Genomic DNA, 14,482 nt, shown 5'->3' on the forward strand with positions numbered 1-14,482 from the left:
AAATGGGGAGAAAATGGAAAATACCCAGATGCAAAGGGACCTGGGAGACCTCGTGCAGGATGGCCTGAAGGTAAACTTGCAGTTTGAGGCGGGAGTGAAGAAGCCAAATGCAATGTTGGCGTTCATTTCAAGAGGAATAGAATATAAGAGTAGGGATGTGATGAAGCTTTTTAAAGCACTGGTGAGACCTCACTTGGAGTATTATGAGCAATTTTGTTGATGTTGGAAAGGGTTCAGAGGAGGTTCACAAACATGATTCTGAAAAAGAAAGGGTTATCATATAAGGAGCATTTGACAGCTCTTGGCCTGTATTTGTTAAAATTTAGAAGAATGAAGGGGGGAACTCATTGAAACATTTTGAATGTTGGAAGGCCTTGGCAGAATAGATGTAGAAAAGTTGTTTCCCACGATAGGAAAGTCCAGGATAAGGGGGCACAACTTCAGAATTGGAGGGTGTCCACTTAGGATAGAGATGCGGCAGAATTTCTTTAGCCAGTGGGTGGTAAATTTGTGGAATTTGTTTCCACAGGCAGTTATAGAGGCCAAATAAATGGGTGTATTTAAGGCAGAGATTGATCGGTTCTTGATTAACCAGGGCATCAAAGGTTATGAGGAGAAGGCTGGGCAGTGGGGCTGAGCAGGAAAATGGATCAGACCGTGATTAAAAGGTGGGGCAGACTCGATGGGCTGAATGGGCTATTTCTGCTCCTACATTTTATAGTCTTCTTGTCATATGCTCTTAATTGGGCTATTTTGGATGGCACAATCTTGTGGGCCAGAAGGGCCTGTTACCATACTGTTTGTCTAAATTAAAAGTAATTTATCGTTCCTGCTATAATGAATCATATGTTTCTGGACTATGTGCTTCCTGTTGTATTTATCCAAATACTTGGAATCAGTTAATAGGGGCTATATATGAAGTGTATATTTGAATGCAAAACACAGTATTGCATACATAATTTTTAATGATTTTGGATATACAGAAGCATAGTTATTAAAGATTAGGAAATTCAGTATTAGTGATATGTATTGTGTATTTTTTGCATACCTCTGTCTCAAAATGTTCAGATTTCAGATCCGATTTCAAATTTATTGTCAGTGTATATATACATGACACCACATACAACCCTGAGATTCTTCTTCCTGCAGGCAAGGCAAAATTTCAACTTTTTGGTAGTGCAAAAAATAAACTGTACATGGCATAAAACATGTAATCAAACAAAGAACTGTAAATAGAAAATCGATGTAAATAAACTGTGCAATGCAGAGAGAACAAAAAGAAAATCAACAAGATGCACAAGTAAGAGTCCTTAAATGAGTCCGTGATTGAGTTTGTCATTGAGGTATCTGATGGTGGAGGGGTAGAAGCTGTTCCTGAACCTGGTGGCACCAATACCTCTTTTTTGATGGCAGCAGCGAGAACAGAGCATGTGCTAAGTGGTGTGAGTCTCTGATGATCGCTGCTGCCCTCTGATGGCAGCGTTCCGTGTAGATGTGGGGAGGGTTTTGCCTGTAATGTTCTGGACACCGTCATCTACCTTTTGGAGGGCTTCGTGCTCCGAGACATTGGTGTTCCCATACCAGACCGTGATGCAGCTGGTCAGCACACTTTCCACCACATCTCTGTAGAAATTTGCCTGGGTTTCTGATGTCATATCAAACCTCCGCAAACTCCTGAGGAAGTCGAAGTACTGACGTGGTTTCTTCACGAACTCATTGGTTGTTGGGTCCAGTAAAGATCCTCCGAGATAGTGACTCCTAAGAACTTAAATTTGCTCTCCCTATAAGGCTGAATATCTGCTATATTTGATACGAGTTTCTTATGCTATATTATAAAATACAAATGTATGTAACGATGTTGAAATTACAAACATTTTTGTGGTATTGAGATTATTACCCCGAACTCTAATTGACTTTTTTTTTCAGATTTGTGTTCAAAAATGCCCAGACAGTTTTGAAAGCTTCATCACTTCATACCAGTTGCGAAGGGTGAAACCAAACAAATGGAAGAATTACATCAAATTTTGTCGACCAGGCTTTACTGATTCTGGCAAAGTGAGTTACATTATCCTGAGATCCATTTTTAGGTGTTTTTATTGAAATTCCAAAGACATTCAAACCATCACCCCAACTCCTGATGAAGCCACTGACTCTTCCTGGATTATTGTTCTTCATCCTGCTGGAGTGCTCAGATTCAGATTTATAGTCCAAGTACACACATACATACCACCCCAAGGTTCTTTTTCCTGCAGGCGAGGCAGAATTGCCATTTATTGGCAGTGCACAAAACAAAACTGACTCAAAGGAGAAATGCGAACAATAAAGAAATGTAAACAAACTGCCATACAGAGATAGAAAAAAAAATCAATGAAGTGCAAAAGTAAGAGTCCTTAAATGAGTCCCTGATTGAGTTTGCTGTTGAGGAGTCTGATGGTGGAGGGGTAGAAGCTGTTCCTGAACCTGGTGGCGTGAGTCTTGTGGCACCTATAACTCTTTCCTGATGGTAACAGTGAGAACAGAATGTGTGCTGGGTGGTGTGGATCTGTAATGATTGCAGCGTTTCCTGTAGACATTCTCAATGGTGGGGAGAGTTTTACCTGTGATGTCCTGGGCTGTGTCAGCTATCTTTTGCATGGCTTTACGCTCAGGGGTATTGGTGTCCCTATACATGATACAGCTGCTCTGCACACTTTCCACCACACATCTGTAGAAATTTGCCAGGGTTTCTGATGTCATACCAAACCTTCGTAAACTCCTGAGGAAGTAGAGGCACTGACGTACTTTCTTCACGAAGTGTGTTGGGTCCAGGAAAGATCCTCTGAGATAGTGACTCCCAAGAAGTTAAATTTTCTCTCCTTCTCCACCTCTGATCCCCAATGATCACTGGATCGTACACCTCTGGCTTTCCTTTTTTTTTAATTTTTCACACTATGAACCATATTAACCAAAATATACACAAACATTTCCCTCTTAAATATACACAGTGTCATTTTCTCCCCTTTTTACCCCCTCCCTTCCCTCCCTCCTTCCCACCCCCCTCCAAACCCATTAAACGTTCAACATATACGATACATTAAACCCATTAAACAATGTCATCACACAATGAAAATAAACAAGAAAATTGTGTCATCTACTTTTACACACTGGGTCAGTTCATTTCGTCTCTTCTCATTCTATCATTTTAGGGGGTGGAGGTCCGCGGTAGGCCCTCTCTGTTGTGTTCCATGTACAGTTCCCAAATTTGTTCAAATAATGTGACTTTATTTTTTTATTATATGTTATTTTTCCAATGGAATATACATTAATTCATTTCTATGTACCATTGCTGTACTCTCAGGCTCTCTTCTGATTTCCAGGTTGACATTATACATTTTTTTGCTACAGCTAAGGCTATCATAATAAATCTTTTTAGTGCTTCATCGAGTTTGAGGCCTAATTCTTTACTTCTTATATTACTTAGAAGAAAGATCTCTGGATTTTTTGGTATGTTGCTTTTTGTGATTTTATTTAATACCTGATTTAGATCTTCCCAAAACTTTTCCACTTTCTCACATGCCCAAATTGCATGTACTGTTGTTCTCGTTTCCTTCTTATAGCGAAAACATCTATCTGATACTGTTGAGTCCCATTTATTTAACTTTTGGGGCGTGATATATAGCCTGTGTAATCAATTTTATTGTATCATGCGTAACCTCGTGTTTATATTTCTCATAGTTCCAGAGCATGGCTTCTACCATATTTCATTTTTTATCTTTAAGTTTAGATCTTGTTCCCACTTTTGTTTGGATTTATAGCTTATTTCATCATTTTCTTTCTCCTGCAGCTTGCTGTTCATATTTGTTATAAATCTTTTAATATGTAATCACATATTTAAAGCTTCTTCCTTCTGGTAATCTCAGCTTGCTTCCCAGTTTGTCCTTTAAGTAGGTTTCCAGTTGGTGGTATGCAAATATTGTACCATGAGTTATTCCATATTTGTACTTCATTTGTTCAAATAATAATAAATTATTCCCCAAAAAGCAATTTTCTATTCTTTTAATCCCATTTCTCTCCCATTCTTTAAAGGAAAGGTTATCTATTGTGAAAGGGATTTGTTGATTTTGTGTCAATAATAATTTTGGTAGTTGGTAATTTGTTTTTTTTTCCTTTCTACGTGAATCTTCTTCCAAATGTTGAGCAGATGATGCAATGCTGGTGAACTTCTATATTGCACCAGTTTTTGATCCCACTCATAAAGTACATGTTCTGGTACCTTCTCCCCTATTTTATCTAGCTCTATCCTGGTCCAATCTTGGTTTTCCATTGTTTGATAAAAATCTGATCAATATCTTAATTGTGCTGCTCTATAATTAATAATGCTTAAAGTTTGGTAGCTGCAAACCACATTGTTTGTACCATTCTGATCATTTATCTAGCACTATCCTTGGTTTCCCCCCCTTTCCATAAGAATTTCCTTATTATTTTCTTTAGCTCATTGAAGAATTTCTCTGTTAAGGGAATTGGTAACAATTGAAATAAGTATTGTATCCTTGGGAAGATATTCATTTTAATGCAATTTACCCTTCCTATCAGTGTTAGTGGTAAATCTTTCCGATGTTCTGTCATCTTGTAATTTCTTCATTAATGGCTGATAATTTAATTTGTATAGGTGGCCTAGATTATTATCTTGTCTAATACCTAGGTATCGGATTGTTTGTGTTTGCCATTAAAATGGTGGTTCTTTTTTAAACTTTGTGAAATCCACATTATTCATTGACATCGCTTCACTTTTATTTGCATTTATCTTGTACCAGATATTTCTCCATATTCCTTCAATTTCTTATGTAATTCTTTTATTGATAATTCTGGTTCTGTTAAGTATACTATGATGTCATCTGCAAATAAACTGATTTTATATTCCTTCTCTTTTATTTTTATCCTTTTTATTTTATTTTCTCTTCTTATCAGTTCTGCCAATGTTTCTATTGCTAAAGCGAACAGTGAGGGAGATAGTGGACATCCCTGCCTAGTTGACCTGCTTAATTTAAATTGGTTCGATTATGTAATGACCCTTATGTAATGCTTTAATGCAATTAATATATTTCTCTGGTAGATTGAACCTCTGTAATACTTTGAATAAAATTATTCCATTCTACCCTGTCAAAGGCTTTCTCTGCATCTAAAGCAACAGCCACTCTGTCACAAAGTATTTAAACTCATCCCTAATGTTGTCAGCAGATTTGAAACTTTCAATCTTTCACAGTCTCTCATTTTTTTGGATACAGGCATCTGACGCTGCCTCTTTCTTTCCTTCAGTACATTTCCTTGTACTGCATGGATTAAGTTAATGAACTTACAGACATTGTCTGTTGTTCATATTTTCTTAATAAATCCAGTTTGATCTAGTTTTATTATTTTTGGTACACAGTCGGCCAATCTATTTGCTAATAGTTTTGCTATTTTCTTATAATCTGAGTTAAGTAGAGATATTGGTCTATACGATGCTGGTGTCAGTGGATCTTTCCTCGTCTTTGGTATTACTGTAATTATTGCTTTTTTACATGAATTTGGCATGTTTTGTGTTTCTTCTATCTGGTTCATTACTTCCAGGAGAGGAGGAATTAGTAACTCTTTAAATGTTTTATAGAATTCTATTGGGAGTCCATCCTCCCCAGGCATTTTATTGTTCGGTAGCTTTTTTAATATATCCTGTATTTCCTCTATTTCAAATGGTTTTGTCAATTTGTTTTGCTCTTCTTCTTGCAGTTTCAGTAGTTCAATTTTAGCTAGAAACTCATCTATTTTGTCGTCTTTCCCTTTGTTCTCAGTTCGGTATAATTACTCATAGAATTCCTTAAAGTTTTCATTGATCTCTGTTGGGTTATATGTAATTTGTTTGTCCTTTTTCCTTGATACCAATACAGTTCTTTTAGCTTGTTCTGTTTTAAGCTGCCAAGCCAGTATTTTGTGTGTTTTTTCTCCTAGCTCGTAATACTTCTGCTTTATTTTCATTGTTTTTCTCCGCCTTGTATGTTTGTAGTGTTTCATATTTTTTTTTTGTCTGCCAGTTCTCTTTTTATTGTATCTTCCCTTGTTGCTAGTTCTTTTTCCGTACTTACTATTTCCCTTTCCAGCTGTTCTATTTCCGATTGTAGTCGTTTTTCATCTTAGTTACATAACTTATTATCTGCCCTCTGATGAAGGGTTTCATTGCATCCCATAATATAAATTTGTCTTTCACTGATTCCATATTTATTTCAAAGTACATTTTGATTTGATGCTCAATAAATTCTCTAAAATCCTGTCTTTTAAGTAGCATGGAGTTTAATCTCCATCTTTATGTTCTTGGTGGGATGTCCTCCAGTTCTATTGCTAATAACAGGGGTGAGTGATCAGATAACAATCGAGCTTAATATTCCGTTTTCCTAACTCTCCCTTGGATATGGGCTGACAACAGGAACAGGTCAATCCTTGAGTATGTTTTATGTCTACTCGAATAATATGAGTATTCCTTCTCCTTTGGGTGTTGTCTCCTCCATATATCCAAAAGTTGCATTTCCTGCATTAATTTAACCATAAATTTGGCTACTTTGTTCTTTCTGCTAGTCTTTTGTCCAGTTTTATCCATCTTTGAATCCAAATTAAGGTTAAAGTCTCCTTCTATCAATATATTCCCCTGCATATCTACAATTTTCAAAAAAATATCTTGCATAAACTTTTGATCCTCTTCATTAGGTGGATATATATTGACCAAATTCCATAGTTCTGAATATATCTGACATTTTAACATTACGTATCTCCCTGCTGGATCTATTATTTCCTCCTCTATTTTGATTGGTACATTTTTATTAATTAATATAGCTACACCTCTGGCTTTTGAGTTATATGATGCTGCCATTACGTGCCCCACCAGTCTCTCCTTAATTTCTTGTGCTCCACTTCAGTTAGAAGCGTTTTCTGCACGAATGCTGTATCTATTTTTACTTTTTTCAGTAAATTTAATAGCCTCTTCCTTTTGATTTGGTTATGTATTCCATTAATATTTATAGTCATATAGTTCAACATGGCCATCTCATACTTTGTTTACATCTCATTCCCCTTTTCCATTTCTCAGTTTTCTTTTTTTTTGAACGCACTGTATGACAACACTTCTAAAACATAAAATATTTCAACCATTCCCACATCTTAAATTTGGCTTTCCTTTCTTGATCAACAATTAGCTCCTTGGTTGTGGTGACATTGAGTGTGAGGTTGTTGTTGGTGCATCATTCAGCCAGTTTTCCATCTCCCCCCACCCCCCCCCAAATGCTGACTCATCTCCCCATTTTGTACAACCCACTACCATGGTATCATCAGCAAATTTGTCGATGGTGTTATCATAGCGAGCCCCGCAGTGGTAGGTGTATAGTGAATAGGGAGTGCTGGACTTTGAGGCAGAGTTGCATTGTACTGTCTGTCAGATAGCTTCTTGAAGGAACCTTTGTTTCTCTGTGAGTGACAGCTGATCCAGATTTATGATGATTGTCTCTATTTACATACATTAGATAATGCTTGGGTCAGAATTCTTGCTGATTTCCTTTGCCTGCAACTAGTTGTGTGTCTGGGATGAAGAATTGGGAAATCTCTGAAATTCATATCTTTTAATGCCAGGAGTATTGTAAAAAAAGGTGGATGAGCTGAAGGTGTGGATTGATACTTGGAAGTATGATGTGGTAGCGATTAGTGAGACATGGTTGCAGGAGGGATGTGATTGGCAGCTGACTATCCCTGGGTTTCGTTGCTTTAGGTGTGATAGAGTCGGAGGGGCAAGAGGAGGTGGTGTTGCATTGCTTGTCAGGGAGAATATTACAGCGGTGCTTAGGCAGGATAGATTAGAGGGCTCATCCACGGAGGCTATTTGGTGGAACTGAGGAGTGGGAAAGGAGAGGTTACACTTGTAGGGGTGTATTATAGACCACCCGGAGGGGACCGAGACCTAGAGGAGCAAATCTGTAGGGAGATAGTGGATATTTGTGATAAGCACAGGGTTGTAATTATGGGAGATTTTAATTTTCCACATATAGATTGGGAAACACATTCTGTGAAAGGACTGGATGGGTTAGAGTTTGTGAAATGTGTGCAAGATAGTTTTTTACAACAATATGTAGAGGTGCCGACCAGAGAAGGAAAGCTAAAAGAAGGTATGAGGAGACTATAGCAAGCAGGGTGAAAATTAATCCAAAAGGGTTCTACAAATATGTTAATGGTAAAAGGAAAGCGAGAGACAAAATTGGTCCCTTAGAGAATCAGAGCGGAAAACTGTGTGTGGAGCCTAGAGAAATGGGGGAGATATTGAACAGTTTCTTTTCTTCGGTATTCACCAAGGAGAAGGATATTGGGATATGTGAGATTAAAAAAAAGCAAATTGGGTAAATATGGAGAATATAGTGATTACGAAAGATGTAGTGTTAGGGCTTTTGAGGAATATAAAGGTGGATAAGTCTCCGGGACCAGACGGGATCTTCCCCAGGACATTGAGAGAAGTAAAGGAGGAAATAGCAGAGGCTCTGACGGTAATTTTCCAAATGTCATTAGAGATGGGGATAGTGCCGGAGGATTGGCGTATTGCGCATGTGGTTCCATTATTTAAAAAGGGTTCAAGGAGGAAGCCTGGCAATTATCGGCCTGTAAGTTTGACGTCTGTGGTAGGTAAATTAATGGAGAAAGTTCTTAGAGATAGTACTTATAAATATCTGGATAGACAGGGTCTGATCAGGAGCACTCAACACGGATTTGTGGGCGGAAGGTCCCGTTTGACCAATCTGATTGAATTTTTTGAAGAGGTGACTAGGAATGTGGATGAGGGTAGCGCGGTGGATGTTGTCTATATGGACTTCAGTAAGGCCTTCGATAAGGTACCACATGGAAGGTTAGTTAGGAAGGTGCAGTCTTTAGGTATAAATTTTGAGATAGTCAAATGGATTGAACATTGGCTGAAAGGGAGAGGCCAGAGAGTGGTAGTGGAAAATTGTCTGTCAGGTTGGAGGCCGGTGACCAGTGGTGTGCCTCAGGGATCTGTATTGGGCCCATTGTTGTTTGTTATTTACATTAATGATCTAGATGATGGGGTGGTGAATTGGATTAGTAAATATGCAGGCGATACTAAGATAGGTGGAATAGTGGATAATGAAGAAGGTTTTCAAGGATTGCAGAGGGATTTCGGCTGATGGAAAATGGCAGATGGAATTTAATGCTGATAGGTGTGAGGTGCTTCATTTTGTTAAGAAGAATCAGAACAGGACATACGTAGTAAATGGGAGAGTATTGATGAATACAGAAGAGCAGAAGGATTTAGGAGTAACGGTACATCATTCCCTGAAGGTAGAAACTCATGTGAATAGGGTGGTGAAGAAGGCTTTTAGTATGCTGGCCTTTATCAATCATTGCATGGAATATAGGAGTTGGGAAGTGATGTTGAGATTGTATAAGGCATTGGTGCGGCCTAATTTAGAGTTCTGTGTGCAGTTCTGGTCGCCTAATTATAGGAAGGATATAAACAGAGTGGAGAGAGTGCAGAGAAGATTTACCAGAATGTTACCTGGGTTTAAGCATCTAGAGTACAGGGAGAGATTGGGCAGATTAGGTCTTTATGGAGCATAGAAGGTTGAGAGGAGATTTGATAGAGGTATTTAAGATTATGAAAGGGATAGACAGAGTGGATGTGGATAGACTATTTCCATTAAGAGTAGGAGAGATTGAAACAAGAGGACATGAGTTAAGAGTTAAGGGGCAGAGGTTTAGAGGTAACATGAGGGGGAATTTCTTTACTCAGAGAGTGGTAGCTGTGTGGAATGAGCTTCCGGGAGAAATAGTGGCAGCAGAGTCAATTTTATTATTTAAGAAAAAGCTGGACAGGTATATGGATGAGAAGAAGGTGGAGGGTTATGGTCATTGTGCAGGTAGGTGGGACTAGAGAGGAGTGTTTGGTTCGGTGCGGACTAGAAGGGCCTAATGGCCTGTTTCCGTACTGTAATTGTTATGTTATGTTCATATGGATCATTGCCATTCTGGATTTTAAAAAAATTCAGGTAGTCAGAAAGCTGTAGGATAGCCCCTTGGCAGACAGCAATTTGAGCTCTGTAGATGCACTTATGATTTTCTCCATTGTGCCATGTTAAATATTTATACAGGGAGTCCCCAGATTACGAAGGAGTTCCTTTCCTACATCTGTCTTTAAATCCAATTTGTTGATAAGTCAGAACAGGTACATGTGGTTCTTATTTAGTGTTAGTCAAATGTTTGTCTTTGCACTTGTTTAAAAAAAATTAAACAGTTCTTAAAACAGAAAAAAAGAAAAACGATCATGATTAAAAGTTAACACCTACTCTCGTTTCATCAATGTCTTGCATAGCAGAAGGGGCATCCGTGAGGTAACGTGTGCGCGTGAATTGGGGGGACATTTTGTTCATAAGTATGAGCTGTCCATAAGTCAGACATTCGTAACCCAGATTTGAGTGTATTTTCGAGTCAGAAATGGGTTTTTTAAAAATGCAATGTGCCTCACAGGAAAAAAGTACAATGTCCGTGGAAACCATCTGCATTAATCCATGCTCACTCTTTGCTTTACAGTCACCTGCAGAAATATTGCGGGATCAGGATTGTCCCACCTTCCTAACTCCCAGCAAGCCTTGTGAGTATTTTGAGGTTTGATTCTTTCAGCTCCAAGAGTCTGCCCCGATCATCTTTCTTTGAATTCCTTTTAACTTGATCAAAAGAGTCTAAATTGAAAGCACGTATATTGAATGGATTCCTGGTGCTGCTGCTGGATCTTTGATGAGCGGAATTTCTAATCTTTCAAGGCTAATTTTAACCTCTTCTTCTGTTCAGTTACCCGAAGATGCTTCCCTAACCTAGAAACCAGTAAGGGTGTGATTATGGTCAACAATCGGACTAATTTTAATCTTGATGATGGAGGAATTGTGAATGCCACACAGCTGATGGAAGGAGCTAAGTTCGTAAAATTACATTCTGGTGTGATTTTTATGGGTCTGGTTAATGTTATTACCAGAGATGAGAGAACACAAGAAAGTGGAAGGCCCTCAATCCTGCCCACCCATTCAGTACGATTCTGCTTGACCTTTGCTGGCGTCAACTTCTCTTTTGTGCCAGTTCCCCTTAATTCCTCGATCTTTTGAGTATATATCTATCTCCATTTTAAATACATGTACGGATCTCTCTATCATCACCCCCCCCCTCCCCCACCAAGGGAAAAGAGAATCCAACGATTCACTACCTTTTCAAGGAGAAGAAATTCTGACAGACCTCAGTTTTGAATAACTGGCCTCTTAGTTTGTTCTATGGCTTCCTACTTCATGTATTTAAGGCAGAGATCGATTGATGTCCTGGCTAATCAGGAACCTAAGGTTAAGGGGAGAAGGCCAGGCAGTGGGGCTAGATCAGCTCATAATTAAAGGGTGGAGCAGAAGATGGGCTGAATGGCCTATTTCTGCTCCTATCTAACTCTCTCATGATTGAGGAGGGACACTTTTTACACAGTGGGAAATGTGTCAGTACGTACTAGTATCGAGGTCTTCCAGGTCAGATGGACAGATGAAACCACGCATTTATTTTGTATTTTCAGGTCAGGCATGTATTGTTTTAACTCAACCATGGTGCCCTTCCCTCTGAGTTATAAGATTGAAGTTTAACCCTATTGTTAGATTCAAGTAAGCTGGTCTGATACTAATGGTGCAGAACTTGTCCCTACATCTCCCCCCTTGCCCCCATCTAAAGCTGCAAACACACCTTCCAGGAGAGGCAGAGTTTTATGAACACCCCATCTAACCAAATCCCCTGCATTCAGTATACTTTGTGTGGCCACCTCTGAATAATTGAGACCAAGCAAAGATTGGGTGACCATTTCACTGAACACCTGCACTCCAGTAGCCACCCACTTCAATTAAGAACATAAGAAATAGGAGCAGGAGTCCAGCCTGCTCCGCCGTTCAATGTGATTGTGGCAGATCTGATGATAGGCTCAACTCCACCTACCTGACTTTTCCCCCTATCCCTTAATTCCCTGTTATGTAGAAATCTATCCAACCTTGTCATAAATATATTTACTGAGGTTGCTTCCACTGCTTCCATGGGCAGCGAATTCCACAAATTCACCATCCTCTGGGAAAAGCAGTTCCTCCTCATCTCTGACCTGAATTTACTACCCTGAATCTTGAGGCTATGTCCCCTAGTTTTGGTCTCCCCACCAATGGAAATAACTTGCCTACCTCAATCCTATCTATGACTATCATATTTTTATGTTTCTATAAAATCCTTTCTCATTCTCCTAAATTTCAACGAATGCAGTCCCAAACTACTCAATCTCTCCTCATAGGCCAACCCCCTCATCCCTGGAATCAACCTGGTGGACCTCCTCTCCACTGCCTCCAAAGCCAGTACATCCTTCCTCAGTAAGGAGTCCAGAACTGCACGCAATTCCCTTCCACATGTTCCCACACAGACATGTCTGTCCTCTGAGTCATCCATTCAGGCTGATGCCAAACGTAAACATGAGGAACAATGCGTTATATTCTTCCTGGATAACCGTAAACCCAGTGACATGAGCATCAATTTTTTTTATTTTACGTAACCCCCATCTCTGTCCAGTTGTTTTGATCCATCTCTTCTCTTCGCCCCCCCCACCTCTTTATTGCCCTGTCGCACTTCCCAAAAGGCTACTTCTGATGCCAGAACATGCTAAACCCCACTGTGGCCCAATTTATTGACAGAGTCAATTTATTTGGTATAGGTTGTACCTCTATTTTATGGCGCTCTTTGGTCCAGCAACTCCCACAGTCCGGCACGTTTTATTCTGCCACCATTAGTACAAACTGCTTACAGACAGTGCAGGGCTTGAACTCCAGTCCCAATTGCTGGCACTGTATTGGTGTTGCACTAATCGTGCCACCCCACAGTATTATTTCCTGCTTTAAGCTTTGTTCTATCTTTTGGTATGTTTACATAGGGGGTTCCCTTAGGGGTCAATTTCTGTTTTCCAGCATTTTCTATGGTCCGGCAAAGGCCAGGTCCAAACGTTGCCAGATTAAAGAGGTGCAACCTGTATTGGGTGTCAGTTCCCAAAATAACTGGTTTAAAACAGTCCCAAACTTGGTGAAGAGAGGAACCGCATGTTTGTTACTAGAGGTGAGGATGGGTTAGGCCATCCTCCCACACATGAGAGCCAGTGCCAAATTAGTTGTGACGCTTGGCAGAGGGGAGGGAGTGATTAGCCGGCATTGGTTATTGTTAATATGCCAACCAATTTCCTATCAGTTCACATGTTCATCAGCTGATCCAATGGTCTTTGAGTTCCTTGTTTCATTTGTGCATATCTCAGAGAGCCCAACAAATTGACTTATAACCGAGGATGTTCCTGAGCTGGGCAAACCCCTCCTCGTCACTTTTTTCCTTTCCCCCCCCCCCCCCCCCCCGCCCAGAACCATAACTCCAGATTCCCTCCTTTACCATTTTCCCATGACGCAATGCTTGTATTGTTAGTGTTGGTATGAGCAACCTTTTTTTGTTTAAAAGGGGAGCAAATCTCGTTCTTGAAGCCAGAGAGGTAGCAATGAAAGTATTTGAAGATTACACCAAGTCTTGGTACTGGATTTTGATGTAAGTAATTAAATAGCCCCAGCCTTTTCCGCCTCCTTTGACTAAGCTTTTGGTCACTCGTCCTAATATGTGGCTTTGTTTCATAGTGGTTCCAATTGTATTTCCTGCTTTGTGTCTGGTGTGATCTGTTGTACAAGTTGACTGAAGTGATGTTATTTTCTTTCACAGCGGTATGGTCATTGCACTGGTAATTAGCCTAATCTTCGTGGTGTTGCTGCGCTATATTGCCACAGTGATGGTGTGGCTATCCATTCTGTTGGTCATTGCTGCTCTTGGCTATGGTACGTCAAGAATTCAGACTTGGGGCAAAGTTGCCACTATTCTTTGGTTAGTGGACGCCTTTACAGCGCCAACGATCAGGACCAGGGTTTGAATCCTGCACTGTCTGTAAGGAGTTTATTTGTTCTCCCTGTGTCTGCGTGGGTTTTCCCCGGGGTCTCTGGTTTCCTCCCATCATTCAAGACGTACCAGGGATTGTAGGTTAATTGGGTATAAATTGTGCAGCACAGACCCATGGGCCAAAATGGCCTGTTACCTTGCTGTCAGTCTAAATATAAACATTTTAAATTTAAAATATCACCAGGGAACAAATGTTTCGATGGCTGCTCTAGTCTGAGAGATTTAGCAGGCTTAGATTGAGGAAGTAGAGCCCATGTGGGCTTGAGGAGTGAGCCTGATGAGGTCAATGCACCCAGTGCAAATTGGATTAGTGGGAATAGATTAGGGGATGAGGAGGTAGAGAGAGGGTATGAGGAGGTAGAGAGAGGGTATGAGGAGGTAGAGAGAGGGTATGAGGAGGTAGAGAGAGGGATGAGGTAGAGAGAGGGGATGAGGTAGAGAGAGGGGATGAGGA

At 39.9% G+C, this 14,482-nt stretch overlaps 1 protein-coding gene across 4 annotated transcripts in view; it reads left to right on the plus strand.

Moving 5' to 3' along the window:
- slc44a2 (solute carrier family 44 member 2 (CTL2 blood group)) overlaps nt 1-14,482 on the plus strand; it is a 101,770-nt gene that overhangs the window by 54,997 nt on the left and 32,291 nt on the right. For all 4 annotated transcript variants that reach the window (XM_069927515.1, XM_069927516.1, XM_069927517.1 and 1 more), the window contains exons 6-10: nt 1,927-2,055; nt 10,588-10,648; nt 10,846-10,969; nt 13,546-13,629; nt 13,798-13,910. In XM_069927515.1, the coding sequence (XP_069783616.1) occupies nt 1,927-2,055; nt 10,588-10,648; nt 10,846-10,969; nt 13,546-13,629; nt 13,798-13,910 (511 nt within the window). The remainder of the gene's footprint in view (nt 1-1,926; nt 2,056-10,587; nt 10,649-10,845; nt 10,970-13,545; nt 13,630-13,797; nt 13,911-14,482) is intronic.

The sequence above is a fragment of the Narcine bancroftii genome, chromosome 3 (assembly GCF_036971445.1).
Source record: "Narcine bancroftii isolate sNarBan1 chromosome 3, sNarBan1.hap1, whole genome shotgun sequence".
In the NCBI taxonomy this organism is placed as follows: domain Eukaryota; kingdom Metazoa; phylum Chordata; class Chondrichthyes; order Torpediniformes; family Narcinidae; genus Narcine; species Narcine bancroftii.